This window comes from Myotis lucifugus, unplaced genomic scaffold (genome assembly GCF_000147115.1).
Source record: "Myotis lucifugus unplaced genomic scaffold, Myoluc2.0 scaffold_190, whole genome shotgun sequence".
Classification (NCBI taxonomy): domain Eukaryota; kingdom Metazoa; phylum Chordata; class Mammalia; order Chiroptera; family Vespertilionidae; genus Myotis; species Myotis lucifugus.
Genome location: NW_005871238.1, coordinates 187175 through 204106, shown reverse-complemented (window position 1 = coordinate 204106; position 16932 = coordinate 187175). Strand labels below are relative to the sequence as shown.

Sequence of the window (16932 nt, the reverse complement as noted above, 5' to 3'; positions counted from 1 at the left end):
ACCCCCTGTCACACACAGAGCAGGGCGATCAGGGGGTGTGGGATGCCACACCCTGTCACACACAGAGCCGCAGGCCGATCAGGGGGTTTGGGCGCTGCACCCTGTCATGCTGATCTGGTGCCAGGAGGCCTCGTGGCTCCGCTGATCCCGGTGCTGGGAGGCATATTACCCTTTTACTATATAGGATAGAGGCCTGGGGGCCGGCTGGTTTGCCCTGAAGGGTGTCCTGGATCAGGGTGGGGGTCCCCACTGGGGTGCCTGGCCAGCCTGGATGAGGGGATGATGGCTGTTTGCAGCTGGTCACACACCCTTCAGGGTGGGAGTCCCCACTGGGGTGCCTGGCCAGTCTGGGTGAGGGGCTGAGGGCTGCTTTCAGGCTGGCAGTTGTTGATTGAAGCTCCCAACCGCTCCTTTTTTTCTTTTTCTTTTTTTATATTCTGGGCCAGCTTTAGCTCTGGCTCTAGGTCTGAGGCTTCCGCTGGTTTGTTTGCCGTTCTATAATCGAAACAATGTATAACTTCAGCTCTGAGATCCCAGCCGGCTATATTTGTTAGAATGTTTCAAACTGCCAGCTCAGAGGCCGGCAAGTCAGGCGGGGAACGTTGGAGTCTGCAGTCCCTGGAGCAAGCAAGCCTCAGGTTCGCTTCCAGCTGCCTGGCTGCCGGCTGCCATCTTGGCTGACAGTTAATTTGCATAAGGATACGCTGATTAGCCAATGGGAAGGGTAGCGGTCGTACGCCAATTACCATTTTTCTCTTTTATTAGTGTAGATATAATGGCTAGCAATTAATTGGCACTTAAATGCTTAATGAATTAGAACCAACATCGGTAAGAGGAAACTGAAGAGATTATAAAACAAAACCTGACTGCTTTAAATGACTGAAGCTGCTCTGACAAATTACATCAACTACCATATTAATCATGGTGCTGAGAGAGACAGCAGACTTGCCTTTAAGGAACCACGAAGAGGAAGGCAATGACTTATTGAGTACTTACTACACGCGGGGTATTGTGCTAAGTGTTTTACATGGGTAATTTCAGATGTGCTAGAACAGCGGTTCTCAACCTGTGGGTCGCAACCCCTTTGGCGGTTGAACGACTCTTTCACAGGGGTCGCCTAAGACCATCCTGCATATCAGATATTTTACATTACGATTCATAACAGTAGCAACATTACAGTAATGAAGTAGCAACGAAAATAATTTTATGGTTGGGTCACAACATGAGGAACTGTATTTAAAGGGCCAGAAGGTTGAGAACCACTGTGCTAGAAGTTTGGAGCTGGCAAATGTGGCTTCTATCCATAGATAATAGAGTGTTTACTTGGGCTAATCCACCTGCTAGCCCTGAAAATAGACTTTTCCCCTACTTGGTGGCAGTCTTTCATATTATACTCCCTACATTGTGTGTGTGTGTTTACGATTACAGTGTAACAAAAAACAGGCATAGCTTTTTTTTTTTTCTTTTTACTTTTCTTTTTAGGAAAGGAGAGGGAGAGGGATAGAAACATCAATGATGAGAGAGAATCATTGATCGGCTGCCTCCTGCATGCCCCCTACTGGGGTTTGAGCCTACAGCCTGAGCATGTACCCTGACTGGGAATTGAACCGTAACCTCCTGGTTCATGGGTCGACACTCAACCACTGAGTGACACCAGCCGGGAAACAGGTATAGCTTTTTGAAAATGTAATGGACTGCTTAGGAAGAAGTTTCCTCACTGCCAGGAATGTTCAAACACAGGCTGGGCTGACTTCTGGGTGGGATCTAAGTTTCTTTTTCCTGCCAAGGAGGAGAGAATGTAGTGATGGTTCAAAGACAGGATCAGCAAGCTGGTGTATTCTAGGAGGCAGGAATAGAGGGTTTCAGTACAAGAATCCGTAGTTTATCCCACTGCGAAGAATGCATCCAGGCAGCTCCTTTATTTCTCCTTCCAACCCCTCAGGTCTTTGAGGAAGACACTTCTTCAGGGTCACTGCCTCTTCGTGTTGCTCTCTATGTACGACTCCAGCAAGAAGATAGTTTCATCCACCTGGATCTCGCTGGCGTCCAGCCTGAGTGAAAAGTGAGAGCATTTGCCCAGACTGAACACTTACTAGCATAGTGAGAGGCTGGGCGCTGTGTGGCCATGCAGAATTGCTTGGTTACCCTTGAGATTAATGGGTAGAAAGCAGGAAACCAATAGATCATTCTCCCATTTACTGAGCACCTCTTAAATGCCAGGCACTGTGGAACTTGCTGAGGATTCAAAAGATACAGCCTCTCCTGGGAGAAGTTAAAGTCTACCTTGCAACAGGAGAAAGAATAGCACATGTAAAGGCATAGAAGGTTCCAGTGTGTTTTAAAATAGAAGCTGAAAGTGGCTGCGGCTAAACTGAGTAGTGATTAGGCATGGAAGGGAACTTCCTCAACATGATTGAAGCCATCTATGAAAACCCCACGGCTAACATCATCCTTAATGGTGCAAGACTGAAAGCTTTCTCCTTAAGATCGGGAACAGGCCGAAACCGGTTTGGCTCAGTTGATAGAGCGTCGGCCTGCGGACTGAAAGGTCCCGGGTTCGATTCCGGTCAAGGGCATGTACCGGGGTTGCGGGCACATCCCCAGTAGGAGATGTGCAGGAGGCAGCTAATCGATGTTTCTCTCTCATCGATGTTTCTGACTCTCTATCTCTCTCCCTTCCTCTCTGTAAAAAATCAATAAAATATTAAAAAAAAAAAAAAAGATCGGGAACAAGACAAGGATGTCTGCTTTTCACTTCCATTCAACCTTTTACTGGAGGTTCTAGCCAGGCAATTAGGTAAGAAAAAGAAATACAAGGCATTCAGATTGGCATGATCCTAAACATAGAAAAATCTCAAAGGATCTGCAAAAAAACTAAAGAGTCAACAAACAAAACTTTAAAAATTGCAAGATATAAAATCAAAACACAAAAGTTAGTTTTAGCACTGGCTGGTGTAGCTCAGTTGGTTGAAGCATCATCTCATATACCAGAGGGTGGCAGGTTTGAGTCCTGGTCAGGGTGCATGTGGGAGGCAACCAGTTGATAGGTCTCTCTCATCTTGGGGACCAAGACGGAAGGCCAGATTTGAAACACATGAACTGAAGTAAAATCAACAACTTTGGTGAACAAGGTGTGTGGTGAGGGAGGAGAAGCTGAGGATGTCTTCAGAGTTCAGTTTGGGGAAACAGGTGGATTAAATTCTGTTAGGTGAGTTCAGGGTTTGTGTCAACGTGGAGAGGTGGGTGAGCCTGGAAGGTATTTGAAATGGAGGCTTGACGTGTAGGATGCTTACTTGTTGACGTTCCGTTTGAGAGTCTCTATCTGCTGGCGTTCAGGGGCTGTGATCATCTCCTCTATTTCCTGTAGCTGGGCCTCCTCCGCACCTGTAGCCTGCATGGAGGCGATGATGGCTTCCACCCTCTGAGACTTTTCTAGGAGCCGCCTGTCAAACAAACACAATTCCAAACTGGTCCCCTAGATGTGGAGATTTTTACCCATTAGCCCTGGGGTATAATATGCCCTTTACCAGGTTCCTGGTCAAAATGGATAATGTCACCTTTTAAGGATGTTTTCTACAAACTTAGAAATGTGACCTCACTCCCGGAACTCTTATTGCCTCTCATTTGCACTTTACGTTTAGTGCCAGTTTGTACATTTCTCATGAATATAATCTACAAAATTATTTCACTGGGAGTATATTAGAAGAGTATAGACTAATGCATGATTTATGCCAACCTAACCCAACAATTCAATGCAACCAGACTGGTTATTGTCTCTATTGGTTTCCATTTCTATAGGAAATTTCCCCTCAAGCCTTTGACCTTGAAAAAATGCAATTACTAAACTATATTGCTACTCACTTGTTCTCCTTGGTTTCAAACTGCCTCCTTTCTATCAAGTTGGCTACGCTCTGAGGAGAGAGAAGACAAAAAACGCACACGGTTCTATTTCAGTAGCTCAGGTAAAAAGGCTAAAGGGGGCGTGAGGTAAGACTGGTCTCTGTGGAGGGAATGGAAGAAGGTCCAGGAGTTACCTTGTAGCACCTGTGCAGCAGCATGCGGGCAGCTGACAGGATGTTCACAGTGTACAAATAGAAGGTCCTGGAAGGGGCGTGGTCTGGCGTTTTGGGAATTTCCTACTTGTCCACAGAAGGAAAAATGAGAGGAATTATACAGTTCAGAGCTGCAAAGTAAACACGTGTCCCGTCTGAAGCCACTCTCCCTTCTCTCTTTCACTTACACTTTCCCCTTCCCCAGTCATTCACATCTGTCGTTACGGCATGCTCAGCCTCAGGAGAATTGAGCTGCCCTGTTTTTTCCATTTGAACATCCTGAGTGGAGCAGAGAAGGCAACTAACATCTGTTGAGCAACTCTTGTGTGCCAGGTAGACTGTGTTTGATCTTTACTATCAACCGCACTATTTTCTTACCATCCACCACCATTTTATAGATGGGAAAAATTATGGTGGGTAATTTGCTTAACGTAACTAGGTAAGAGGAAGAGCTGTGATTCAGATTCCAAAATCCATTCTATTTCCTTACAGGGTCTACTGCATGGCTTTGCACATAGTGGAACTCACTAGGTGTTGATAAATGTATTCTATAATAAATGTAAAGTTCAAGGAAAGGACAAATCACAGGGACGAGGCACTAAAGAAAAAGGGCGGAGTGACTTCTTGGCTGTGCCTTTTTTTTTTTTTTACTAGGCCAGTTAAAGCACAAATATCTTCCCAATGCTGGTTATGCCTTCATTAATCTTTTCTTTCTTCCTGTCTTAGAGCTGGATAAGAGTTTGCTTGGGGCTCAGGATGCAGGCCTCAGGAGTTTCTCTCACGCTCGGCCAGCTCTGTTGTTGATGACTATTACCCTTTGGTTACCTGAAGCAACATGAAATTTTCTGAGAGCATCTTATAAAGCATATCCTTCGCCTCCTTTGCTGGAATCATTGCAAAGTCTTCTACCTGCTTCTGCTCCAGGTGCTTCTTTTGCAAAACTAGACGAAATATTCTGGCACAGCGAGACCCAAATCTGGAAAGGAATGAAGACAGTAAATAGCAGGCTTATCTCCTAGTCACACACGGTGGTGGCTGTTTCCATGTGTGGAGCCAGGACCAGTGGGGGACAGCAATCAGCGAACTCTTTCACAGCTCCAGACGGACTGCGGACGGTGCTGCTAATCACAAGGCAGTCACTGACTGCGGACACACCGAGGGCCTCACTTCCCGCCTGGTAAGTAAAAGCTCTAGGGAGGCTGGTCCAATGGCACTGGGAATTCAGCAGGAGGATGTTTAGGATGAACAGCAGTAGTAGATGGGATCCACAGCAGTCCAGTGGAAAAATGGGGCAGGTAGCCCTAGCTGATTTGGCTCATTGGATAGAGCGTCGGCCTGCAGACTGAAGGGTCCCAGGTTCGATTCCAGCCAAAGGCATGTGTCTGGGTTGCAGGCTCGATTCCCAGTGGGGGGTGTGAGGGAGGTGGCCAATCGGTGATTCTCTCTCATCACTGATGTTTCTAACTCTATCCCTCTCCCCTCCTCTCTGAAATCAATAAAAAAATAAAAAAAAAAATGGGGCTGGTATGCCTATGTTGGTTGCTTACATAATGATCAAATTACTTGTTTAAATCAGGCATAGAAAGGAAGTGTCTGACCCCCCACCCTGATCATGGTGACCCCCTTACCTCTCCTGTACAACCGACTCCAGAGTGGCTGTGGCTAGGGATCCGAGAACCTTATGTAGGTCTTTATGTAGGATTAAGGTCACTCAATCATGCTTTGGCCTGGTCATTGTGATATTAGTTTAATTCCTAAGTCTCTAATTTAAAATTTAAATGTTATTTGCTTTTTACATTGATCACATTTAGGATAAATAAGTATTTTAAAACTTTAAGTTTGGTGCTTAAGTCAGGACTTAGCTTAACTAAAATTTGGTTAAGTAAAAGTCCTTTTTGCCCTGGATGGTGTTGCTCAGTGGTTAGAGTGTCAGCCCACACACCAAAGGGTCGCAGGTTCAATTCTGACAAGGGCATGTATCTGGGTTGCAGGTTTATCCCTGGCCCCAGTTGGGGCGTATGTGGGAGTCAACCAATCGATGTGTCTTTCTCATATCAATGTGTCTCTCTCTCTTTCTCTCTCTCCGCCTCTCTCCCTTCTACTCTCTCTAAAAACAATCAATAGGGAAAATATCCTTGGGTGATGATTAACAAAAACAAACAAAAAGTCCTTTTTACTTCTTTATCATCAATGTATTAGTTAAATTTTCTCTTATTTAGTATACTAAATTTTATCGCATCTTTTGTCATAAGTCGCCACTGTCATAGTCCGGCTGCCGGACTGTACAGAAATAACTGGTAAGGATACTGATGACATACATTCCTCCACCACTGTCGCCAGACTTTCCAACAAACTCTAGCTATTAAAAAAAAAGAGAGAGACTGTGTTAACTGACTGGACAATCCAGTGATTCTGTTTCCAAAGGAGCAAATCTAGCCAAGAGTCTATAGAAGGCAAGCCTCTTATTAGATGATGGTAGAGAAATTGTCTGAGTTGGTTAGAGAATGAGGCTATAGGAGAATGATACCAGGTATCACTGGCAGAAATAAATCATAAACATAGCAGAAAAAAGAAACATTAAAAAATCAGACTTACTGGATCATCTGCCAGCAGAGTGAGATACTGGTCAAGAACTTGCTTAGAGATGTTGTAGCCAGTAGGTAGGGATCTGAAGATCTATGGTGCAAAAGGAGACAGTGAAAATAGGTTTGGGAACTTAGAATTGCTGACATTACTAAAGTAAATATGTTTTAATTTTAGATATCACAGTATAAAAATATCCAAAAATATAGCAGCAATGTTTATAAGAGTAAAAATCTAGAAATAATCCCAATGTCCAATAATAAGGGATTGATTAAAATAAAGTACAGCATAGCCATTAAGTGAAATATGACACAGCCATTACAAAAAATAAAACAGATCTATAACTGACATGAAAAGGTTTATATTATATTGGCATATGAAAAATGCAAATTTATAACATATACACATACCTATATATATGTCGGATGATACATAAAAATAATTTGAATAAAGATACATACCAAACTATTAACAAGGATGCTTGGGATTGGGATTATGCAAAACTATGATAGTTTGGGGAACTACAACTTTTTAAAAATTATACATTTCTATTTTGTTTGAATATAGGTCATGTAATTACTTTGTCATTAGAAAAAAACATTTAATATTTTAAAAGAATATTTTTATTGATTCCAGATAGGAAGGGAGAGGAGAGATAGAAACATCAATGATGAGAGAGAATCATCCATCAGCTGCCTCCTGCACACTCCTACTAGGGATCGAGCCCAAACCTGGGAATGTGCACTGACTGGGAATCAAACCGTGACCTCCTGGTTCATGGTTTGATGCTCAACCACTGAGCTACAATAGCTGGACATGTATTTAATTTTTTGTTATATAAGTTAAAAAATTTAAATATAAATAAAAGTTTAGTAAGTATTTTTTTGTGTGAATAAATATAAGTTAATTAGGAAAGTAATAGAATATAAATAAACACATTGGATATGTTAAATATTAAAATTTTAAGAAACAGATACAAATAAGTTTAAAAGATACAAAGTATATTGAAAAAAACAAATAAGGGGCTATATAATGTCCTGCTCACCAAGGCTCTCAGATTGCAATAGTGCATTCTTAGAATAGGAATAGCTTGCACTTTGACTAAGAGAATGGTTTAGATTTTTAAAGGCTGGATCCAAAGAGACCGAATATTTTAATACCTATCACCTGAAGATAATTCCTGTCCCACCTCAAACAACAAAGACTCTTTCAAGGCTCAAACCTCATCAACCTAATTCCAGGCTGTATGTATAATAATCTATAATAATCAAAGCATAATATGCTAATTAGACCAGACGTCCTTCTGACGGCAGTCGGGGGAAGGAAGGCCTACTCTTGCACGATTTTCGTGCATCGGGCCTCTAGTTATGTTATAGTATCCAAGAGCCTGTCAGAAAAGTAGTATAACATGAAACTCACCTCATTGGAAGACAATGGCTGGGTGAAGGGGGCACCAGAGGGAGTGGTAATCTCACTCATTCGAAGCATGGTTCTTACGATCTCGCTGCTGGTCTGGAATTGAAAAGTGAGCTGAAATTCAGAATTCATTCTGCTGTGCTGGCTCTGGCTAAATGTCAATGGCCACATCTGGCAAATAAGATTGTCCCTGATGGCCACTGTCCCATCCCCTCAGATATCACCTGGTCCATCCTATTGGCCACTGCGCTGACAATGGCTTGGTCTCGGAAGTGCTGGTGGAATCTGTCAAGGTTGGCCTGCCAATAAATGCCATCATCTGGAATGGGCTGAGGAGGAGAAAAGGATTAGCAAGAAGCATCTACATGCAGTGAAGAGTTTTCTGGTGAGGAGCTTAAATGGAACTGGCCACCACTTCTTTTCCTTTACAATAGCAACAAATTGGTTGCTGAGAAATCATCCAGTCATGTGGACCAGTGCCTTAATAAATTCAGTCTCACTTCAAACAGATTCTCAACCAACCTCCAATCTTTTTCTCTCTTCTACATTTTAACTCCTCTCCAGTCTCCTCAAATCTCACTTACCCCACCCTTATCACTCTCAGCAGATGACCTTGCTTCTTATTTTGAGAAAACAAAAGCCATTAGGCCAGAACTCATCCAACTTTGTGCACACACCCCCACATTTATTTTTTTTTAAATTCCACTTATATCACAGTGGAAAACATGTTCCCCCTTTTACCCAAGCTCAATGCCCACACTGAATGTGAGATCTTACCCTCCCTGCATTCTCAGGGACCCAGCTCAGTTTTCCCTCCTCTCTAAATCTTCAGCCTCTTTCTTTACTGTCTTTTCCCCATCAACCTTTACCTTGACCAAATCTCGTCTACTCTAAAGTAACTCTTCTTCAACACTATGACTTTTCTCCTTTTTATTTTTGTTAGTCAAGGTTCTCAAAGATTTGACCATCCCAGCTGTATCTCTGTCCACAGAGGTACTCAACCCATCTCCACCACTGCACTGAAATGCCAAGGCCCCTGAGGACCTCCTTGTTGCTAAATTCAAAGAATACTTTCCAATTCTGATCTTCTTTGTTCTTTCTGAAGCATATGACAAGGTGGGACTTTTTTCCTTCTTAATTTTATGCGACCCCCTTGGATTTCATGACACTATTCTTTTTAAAAATAATTTATTTTTATTGATTTCAGAGAGAAAGGGAGAGGGAGAGAGAGAGAGACAGAAACATCAATGATGAGAGAGAATCATCGATTGCTGCCTCTTCCATGCCCCCCCACTGGGGATCGAGCCCACACCCTGGGCACGTGCCCTGACCTATTAAAAAAAGGTAACTACATGAAGATCTGTGGGAAAAGCATTTGAAGCAGAAGGAATACTAAAGGCAAAAGCCTGAAGATCGAAAGAGTTTGACATTTTGAGGAATGGAAAGAAAGAAGCTGGAACACAGTGAACACGAGGAAGAGTGGAAAGAGCTGAGGGTGTACAGCCCGGTCTCTAGCAGGTCTTGTAACCACCCTGCTCATATAAGGCTTAATAACCCATAGCCAAGACTTGGATTTCTTCTAAGAGTAACGGGAAGCTATTAAAGGAGTCTAAATCAGTGTTATGTTGGGATTAAAAAAAACTTGGCAAGTTAAATAGGTAAGGATGCAGGTAGAGTGACCATTTAGGAGAGTGCTGGCAAAGCGTTGACTCGAGATGTAATGGTTTGGACTAGGATGACAGCACTGGAAATGGTGAGAAACAGCTGGAGTTTAGGTAATTTTGGAAATTGGGCTGACATTTTTTACTGGGAGATCAGACGGTTCCTAGGATTTTGGCCTAAGCAAGTGGTGGTGACCTAGAGGTGGCTGGCCAGGTCCTTTACTAAGATGAGGAAAACTGAGAGAACAGATATTTGGGTGGGAGAAAACAATTATTGCATTTTGGCCATACTAAATTTGAGATACTCATTAGACATCTTTATAGAGATGCCGAGAAGGCATTTGAAGATAAAAGCTCAGGCTTACAAATATCTTTCTAGACTCATTTCTCACCACTGGTTCCCATGGGTCGCTGTGTTCCAGCAATACTGAATAACCACCTTTCTCTAGGTCCTTTTTTTGCATAAGCTGTTACCTCTGTCCAATGCATGAAGTAAGTTAAAGCCTCAGAAGGGAGTTCACTCTTCGTTATTCTCTTGCTGACCAATATTTAATGCAGCTCTAATCCTACTACTTAACCCAGGAACCTTTGAAGTCTCTTGGGGCTCATCTTAGTGCTCTCTCTGACCTGCCTCGGGGTGAGGACTCCTAGTCACAAAGCCCCATTACCTCTTTATTATCTGTGCTATGTTTTAGTCTCTTGGCCTTGGGCTCCCCAGTGGCATCATCCTCAGACGATCTCCTCCTTTTACCTTTCCCTGCCAAGTAAAAACAGTTAGAACAGTTAGGCTACATCTCATGACAGGACATGAGCAAACCTGAGAGCAGGTGTCTCCCTATCCCAAGGACGTCTGTAGCTGCCGCTAGTTTAGAGTTGCTCAGAAGATGGAGCAGCTACAAGAAACAGGTAAATGATGAAGTTATCGGAAATTCAACGTTAACACAGAAATTCATAATCTTAATCCCTCAAACTGCACCTGCTCTAATGTTTCCTTTCACAGTGAATGGCACCATCATCCTCCCATGTATGCGCATCAGACACACAGACGTCATTTTTTTGTTTAAAAAAATATATTTTATTGATTTTTTACAGAGAGGAAGGGAGAGGAATAGAGAGTCAGAAACATCGGATCAGCTGCCTCCTGCACACTCCCCACTGGGTATGTGCCCGCAACCAAGGTACATGCCCATGACTGGAATCGAACCTGGGACCCTTGAGTCTGCAGGCTGACGCTCTATCCACTGAGCCAAACCGGTTAGGGCTAGATGTCATTCTTGATACTTGTCTACTTCACCACTTCTATATATTTTTCACTGGTTTGTCTACATTTATTTATTTATTTTTAATGTATTTATTTATTGATTGACTTCAGAGAGGAAGGGAGAGGGAGAGAGATAGAAACATCAATGATGAGAGAGAATCATTGATTGGCTGCCTCCTGCATGCTCCACACTGGGGATCGAGCCTGCAACCCAGGCATATATGCGTTGACTTGGAATCTAACTGTGACCTCCTGGCTCATAGGTTGACGCTCAACCACTGAGCTACATCCACCGGGCTGTCTGCACTTACTTTTGCCCCATCCTTTCTGTGCACAGAAAAATCTTTTAAAATGCAAATTAGGTTATGTCACTTTGCGGCTTAAAATCCTTCAGTGGTTTTCCTTTGTTCTTTATCTTAAGGGTCTTGCGTGATCTAGCCCTTGCCTATCTCCCTAACCTTATTCTCATGGCTCTCTTTCCTTTGCACACCGTGCTTTAACTAACTGACCTTCGTTCACTTTCTCAAATACCCTATTTTTTTCTCTCACTACGTACCTTTGCCAAAAATGCTTATCCTCTGTACCCCTTCATACCTTACCTCACCGGTTGGCTACTACTTCTGCTCCAAATCTTAGCTCAAATGCCACTTTCTCAAAGAAGCAAGGGCTCCAAACTCCCAGGTAACTCCAGTCTCGTTATATATTTTCAAAATACCTTACACTTTTCCTTCACAGTACTTACCACAGTTTGTTATTTAATTAATGTAAGTCTCTTGTACTAGCCTTAAGCCCCCCAAAAGTTCAGAGACCATAATGCTTTTTTATATTTTATACCACAATATCTGGCACAGAGTAAATACTTGCTAACTGCTCAATTCATTCATTCATTCACTTAACAATCACTGAGGAGGAATCCACAATTAGGGCAAATCACAGTTCCAGTGGTCAAAATTCCTTACCTATCAAGCTCAGTTTAGGAACCAGGTACATGTCATTTTCATTGATGACAAGAGTGGGGGCAGGCTGCGGTGGCCCAGGCTCTGAATTCTCAGTGGGAGACACCAACGGGCAACGCTGCACAAAGTGCGTGTCTGCTAGTCGCACAAATGTGCTCGACACCTCAGCATAGTCCATGGTCTTGCCATCTGTGCCAGAGGAGAAGAGAGGCAGGTGAGACGGCTGAGATAGCTGAGGGTCTGCTCCTGCAGGCAGCCAATCTGTGCTTTTGCTAACAGCTGTTGCTACAGTACTGACCTTCCATGGTTTCTGTCAGCCGGTCTGCCACTCTCTTCACGAGAGCGGACATTGTCATCTTGCCGTTCAACAGCAGCTCCTCCACAATCAGCTCGCCGGTGTCACTGTACAGGGTCTTGGCGGTGTAGATGTAACGGGGGTACCTGAGCATGCGCAGCACCCGGCTGCACTGGGCCTCATACTCCACCGTGCCACGTCTGTGCACTTGGTATGTCACCAGGTTATGCTGGATGAGGACACACAGGGCCTTCTTCACCTGGATAAGACCCAAAAGAAAGAGGAAAGATCCGAAGACACAGCTCTTTATTGCTCGCAACTTTTGCCCAACAGTTTACTAAGCATCAGGAGATGGCTGGGTAAGAATCTCTGTGCTGCCTTCCTCCTCCCACCTGAACAGCTAATAAGAGTCACACATAACTTGGTATGTCACCAGGTTATGCTGGATGAGGACACACAGGGCCTTCTTCACCTGGATAAGACCCAAAAGAAAGAGGAAAGATCCGAAGACACAGCTCTTTATTGCTCGCAACTTTTGCCCAACAGTTTACTAAGCATCAGGAGATGGCTGGGTAAGAATCTCTGTGCTGCCTTCCTCCTCCCACTGGAACAGCTAATAAGAGTCACACATAAATGGAAGAAATCAGGAAGATTCCTTGCTAGGACGCTCCTATTTTTTCTCTGATCTTTATTTTTCTAAGTACAATTTACTTCCCTTCTGTTATTCTCATCCCTTAAGGGCAGTACTGAGATTCACAGACTCATTGTGAATAAAGGACGGATGGCAAAGGGAGAGCAAAGATTTGCCTAAGGAAGCAACAGGAGCCAGGAACACTTTGAGAAGCAGACCTCAGGGGCTCTGTCTCATTCTCTTTCCCCACAAAGAACACCGTGCTGATCCCAGAGCAGGCTCTCTCCCTGTCCATTAAGTGGGGGTGGGGAGTAACAATATTCAAAGGTAAGTAGAACTTGATAGAAGATGGCGGCATAGGTAAACACCGGAGACTGCTGCCGCAAACAACCATTTCAAAAATACAACTAAAAGACGGAACAGACATCACCCAGAACCACAGGAAGGCTGGCTGAGGAGAGACTCTTCAACTAGAAGGAAAGACAACGCATACCGAGGCTCAGAGGAGGTGGACAATTTAAAGGTACGGTGGTGCGGCGGTGCGCGCGCAAAGCGGGCTGGTGGCTGAGGGTGCGGTTGTCGTTTTCACTCAGGAGTGAGTCTCAGACTCTGGGCTACAGATCCGGGCGAGTCTCTAGGGACCCTGACTCAAACGGGAGAAGCGGGACTGTCTGGCTACGGCCCCTCCGAGGTTTGCAGCGATTGCTGGGACAGAGAGGCAGAGCCCTTGGGGACGGACTGAGAGCGGCCATAGCTGCTCCCTCCCCCTGCCCTGTTGAGCCCGCCCCGCCCAAGCACTGGGCACAGACATTTGCCGATCGCCTCAGGCAAGGGCAGGACTAGCGCCTCCCCAGAATCCTACAGCCAGTCGGTCTGCTGGTCAAATCCCTCTAGTGTTAACTACAACAATTAAGGCTTGGCTAGAACAAGACTGCACACAGAGACCACAAGGGGGTGCACCAAGAAAGCATAAAAGATGCGGAGACAAAAAAGCATGACAGAAATGGAGGATATGGAGCTAAGAATCGCAATTTTGAGGGCTTGCCATAAATTTGTGCAGAGCCTCATGAAAACTAATGAGACCCTCGATGCTACGATAAAGAAATTAGAAAGTAAGCATACACGGACTGAAATAAAGAATATTATACCCAATAGCAGACCAGACGAGCAAAAGAATCAAACCAAAGATTCGACAAAAAACACCCAATTGGAAAACCAAAATGAAAAAAGAATCCGAAAGTGTGAAGATAGTATAAGGAGCCTCTGGGACAGCTTTAAGCGGCCTAATATCAGAATTATTGGAGTTCCAGAAGATGAGAGACAGCAAGATATTGAAAACCTATTTCAAGAAATAATGGCAGAAAACTTCCCCCATCTGGAGAAAGAAATGGACTTACAGGTCCAAGAAGCGCAGAGAACCCCAAACAAAAGGAATCCAAAGAGGACCACACCAAGACACATCATCATTAAAATGCCAAGAGCAAAAGACAAAGAGAAAATCTTAAAAGCAGCAAGAGAAAGAGGCTCAATTACCTACAAGGGAATACCCATACGACTGTCAGCTGATTTCTCAACAGAAACTTTGCAGGCCAGAAGGGAATGGCAAGAAATATTCAAAGTGCTGAATACCAAGAACCTACGACCAAGATTACTTTATCCAGCAAAGCTATCATTCAGAATTGAAGGTCAGATAAAGAGCTTCACAGATAAGGAAAAGCTAAAGGAGTTCATCACCACCAAACCAGTATTATACGAAATGCTGAAAGGTATCCTTTAAGAAGAGGAAGAAGAAAAAGGTAAAGATACAAATTGTGAACAACAAACATGCATCTATCAACAAGTGAATCTAAGAATCAAGTGAATAAATAATCTGATGTACAGAATGAACTGGTGATTACAATGAATCAGGGACATAGAAAGGTAATGGACTGACTATTCTTGGGGGGGGAAAGGGGAATGGGAGATGCAGGAAGAGACTGGACAAAAATCGTGCACCTATGGATGAGGACAGTGGGTGGGGAGTGAGGGTGGAGGGTGGGGCGGGAACTGGGAGAAGGGGAGTTATGGGAAAAAAAAGAGGAACAAATGTAATCTGAACAATAAAGATTTAATTTAAAACAACAACAACAACAACAACAAAAAACAAAGGTAAGTAGAAGAAATTAATGAAAATAAAAGCAAATTGGTATCCTCCAAACATACCTGATCCGGCGATGTTCTTGTGTCATGGGCAATCACTCTTAGTGGCTGGCTGCCCGTTCTGATTAGGTGGACTCCAATTTTTTCCACGATCTCTCCAAAATGCTCTTGCAGCAACAAAGAACACAGTTTAATTTCTGCTTGAGTCATTGTACTAAGGAGTTTCAGAGCTAGAATAAAGAATAAAAAAACACTGTATGCGGGAGAGGTTTTCTTTTATGTTGGGTGTAGACTGCTGAGTATAAATTTAAGTAATTTGTGGAGGGTGATTTGACATTATGTATCAAAAGCCTTAAAATCTTGCCTATCTTCCACCTAATAATTTCATTTTGGATACTCTCTTCTAAGGAAATAATAAAAAGATGTTACTGTAGTTCTCTTTAGAATACTAACATACTGGAAACAATGTAATGTCTAACAGTGAGGAGTTACTTCAATAAATTATGGTAAACCCATACAATGGAATGTTACTCCAACACTTTTGTATATGTATTATGATAGAAAATTGTTTACTAAGTAAAAGAAGCAGGCTACAAAGCAAAATGTGGAGGGAAATTTAATCAAGAAAAAAATGTATGAATAGAAAGAAAAAAACTGGACTATACATCACATTGAACTTCTTAAAAAATGTTTAAAATTTTTTTTATTGATTTCAGAGAGGAAGGTAGAGGGAGAGAGAGAAACATTTATCTTTATGGGATTGTGTGTGATTCTAATTTTCTTTAAAGATTGGATGTAGATGGTTTTACAGTGTCACAGGCCTTCGATTCTACACTTGATTGTTTGGAAGAATTAAGGCCACTTCACAGCCTATTGGGAGGGAACAGGCAGTATCATTCCCAGTCCACACAGGAAATGACAATTTAGAAAAAGAAATTAAGAGGTAAATGAAAGCTTTGCAACAGTGTGTTTTCAATGGGAGATGATGTACGTTGTTTGCAGGGCAGTATTTAACTCGGAAATTACTATTCTTGACAAGTAGACACAATATATAGTTGACTATATAACTGCTTCCTTTTTAGAAAAATCACAAGTGCTACCAAACATTGCTTCATTCCTCAGAAGCCAAGTCTTTGCCTCTCAGCTTCAGTACCCGCGTCCACACGTCTCTAGGGAAACATCCCCAGACCCTCTGCCATCCCCGGAAAGGGCTTCCAAGGAGCTTGGTCCTGGCTCTTCATTCCTGCACGCAGGGTCCCAGTTTGGGACCGGGTTCCTTGGTCCGGTTCAGACAGCGTTTTCACTAACCTCTGCGTCACCGCAATCTAACGCCCAGTTTCCCTCGGCTCCGTGCGGCTCCCGCTGCCGCCCAGGCAGAGGCACAGCCCTCGGCCCTGCCTTGCCAGTCGCACAACCAGGAGGACCCGGAAATGGGGACAACGTTGGCCACTCTACCCCAGAGTCTCGGTGGTTCCCGGGGACGCTCTTTCTTTCGTCTCGCTAGGAGTTTGGAGGACCGGCGAGGGGCCGCGGGGGAGGTGCCAGCGGACTTCCCTTCCGGCGCCTGTGACGCTAGGGGCGGGGCCTGGGTCCACGCCGCCTCCGTGGGCCGGGCGCTCACGTGACTGACGCGGGCCCGGAGCGGCGGTGCATTGAGGAAGCGCGGGCCGGGCGGCGACTGCAGCCGGCAGCGAGCGGCAGGCGAGGGAGGCGGCGTCCCTCTCGGACCGCCGGGCGGAAAGAGGAAGATGGCGGAGGCTTCGGCCCCCGGGACCGGCGCCGCCGTCGCCGCCCCATCGGGTTTTTTCTGCCACTTTTGGCAAAGGGCGAAGGTCAACCCCAAAACTACCCGGTAAGGAGCCCCGGCGTCCCCTGCCCCACGCCCCGAAGTCCCGGAAGGGGGTTCGGAAGCGCCCCGCAACCCCCCCGAAAATCGGT

At 44.3% G+C, this 16932-nt stretch overlaps 2 protein-coding genes and 1 long non-coding RNA gene across 6 annotated transcripts in view; 1 reads left to right on the top strand and 2 right to left on the bottom strand.

The window, feature by feature from the left end:
- The window catches only part of NUDT17 (nudix hydrolase 17), a 15234-nt gene extending 13847 nt beyond the window's left edge, over window positions 1-1387 (bottom strand). Inside the window, exon 1 of the mRNA XM_014462742.1 lies at window positions 1370-1387. Within this exon, the coding sequence (XP_014318228.1) occupies window positions 1370-1387 (18 nt within the window). The remainder of the gene's footprint in view (window positions 1-1369) is intronic.
- Window positions 1388-1714: 327 nt separating this feature from the next.
- On the bottom strand, window positions 1715-16440 carry POLR3C (RNA polymerase III subunit C). Of its 3 annotated transcripts, XM_023760718.1 has the most exons (16): window positions 16303-16440; window positions 15058-15224; window positions 12653-12696; window positions 12228-12439; window positions 11933-12118; window positions 10381-10469; window positions 8276-8380; window positions 8055-8147; window positions 6648-6728; window positions 6360-6411; window positions 5681-5741; window positions 4878-5028; window positions 4035-4136; window positions 3862-3911; window positions 3294-3443; window positions 1715-2051 (listed from the first exon to the last, which is right to left on the bottom strand). In XM_023760718.1, the coding sequence occupies exons 2-16, from the start codon at window positions 15202-15204 to the stop codon at window positions 1970-1972; spliced, it is 1605 nt and encodes a 534-aa protein (XP_023616486.1). In that variant the 5' UTR covers window positions 15205-15224; window positions 16303-16440; the 3' UTR covers window positions 1715-1969. The 3 variants fall into 3 exon arrangements, with proteins under 3 accessions (XP_023616486.1, XP_006096935.1, XP_023616487.1); XM_006096873.3 differs by lacking the exon at window positions 12653-12696 and having other exon boundaries at window positions 12228-12483; window positions 16303-16439; XM_023760719.1 differs by lacking the exons at window positions 1715-2051; window positions 12653-12696 and having other exon boundaries at window positions 3294-3475; window positions 12228-12483.
- LOC111827597 lies at window positions 2721-8561 on the top strand. Of its 2 annotated transcripts, XR_002831226.1 has the most exons (4): window positions 2725-2797; window positions 4258-4385; window positions 4779-5229; window positions 8269-8561. It is a non-coding gene; the product is annotated as an uncharacterized LOC111827597 (long non-coding RNA). The 2 variants fall into 2 exon arrangements; XR_002831227.1 differs by lacking the exon at window positions 4258-4385 and having other exon boundaries at window positions 2721-2797.
- Window positions 16441-16932: the final 492 nt, after the last annotated feature.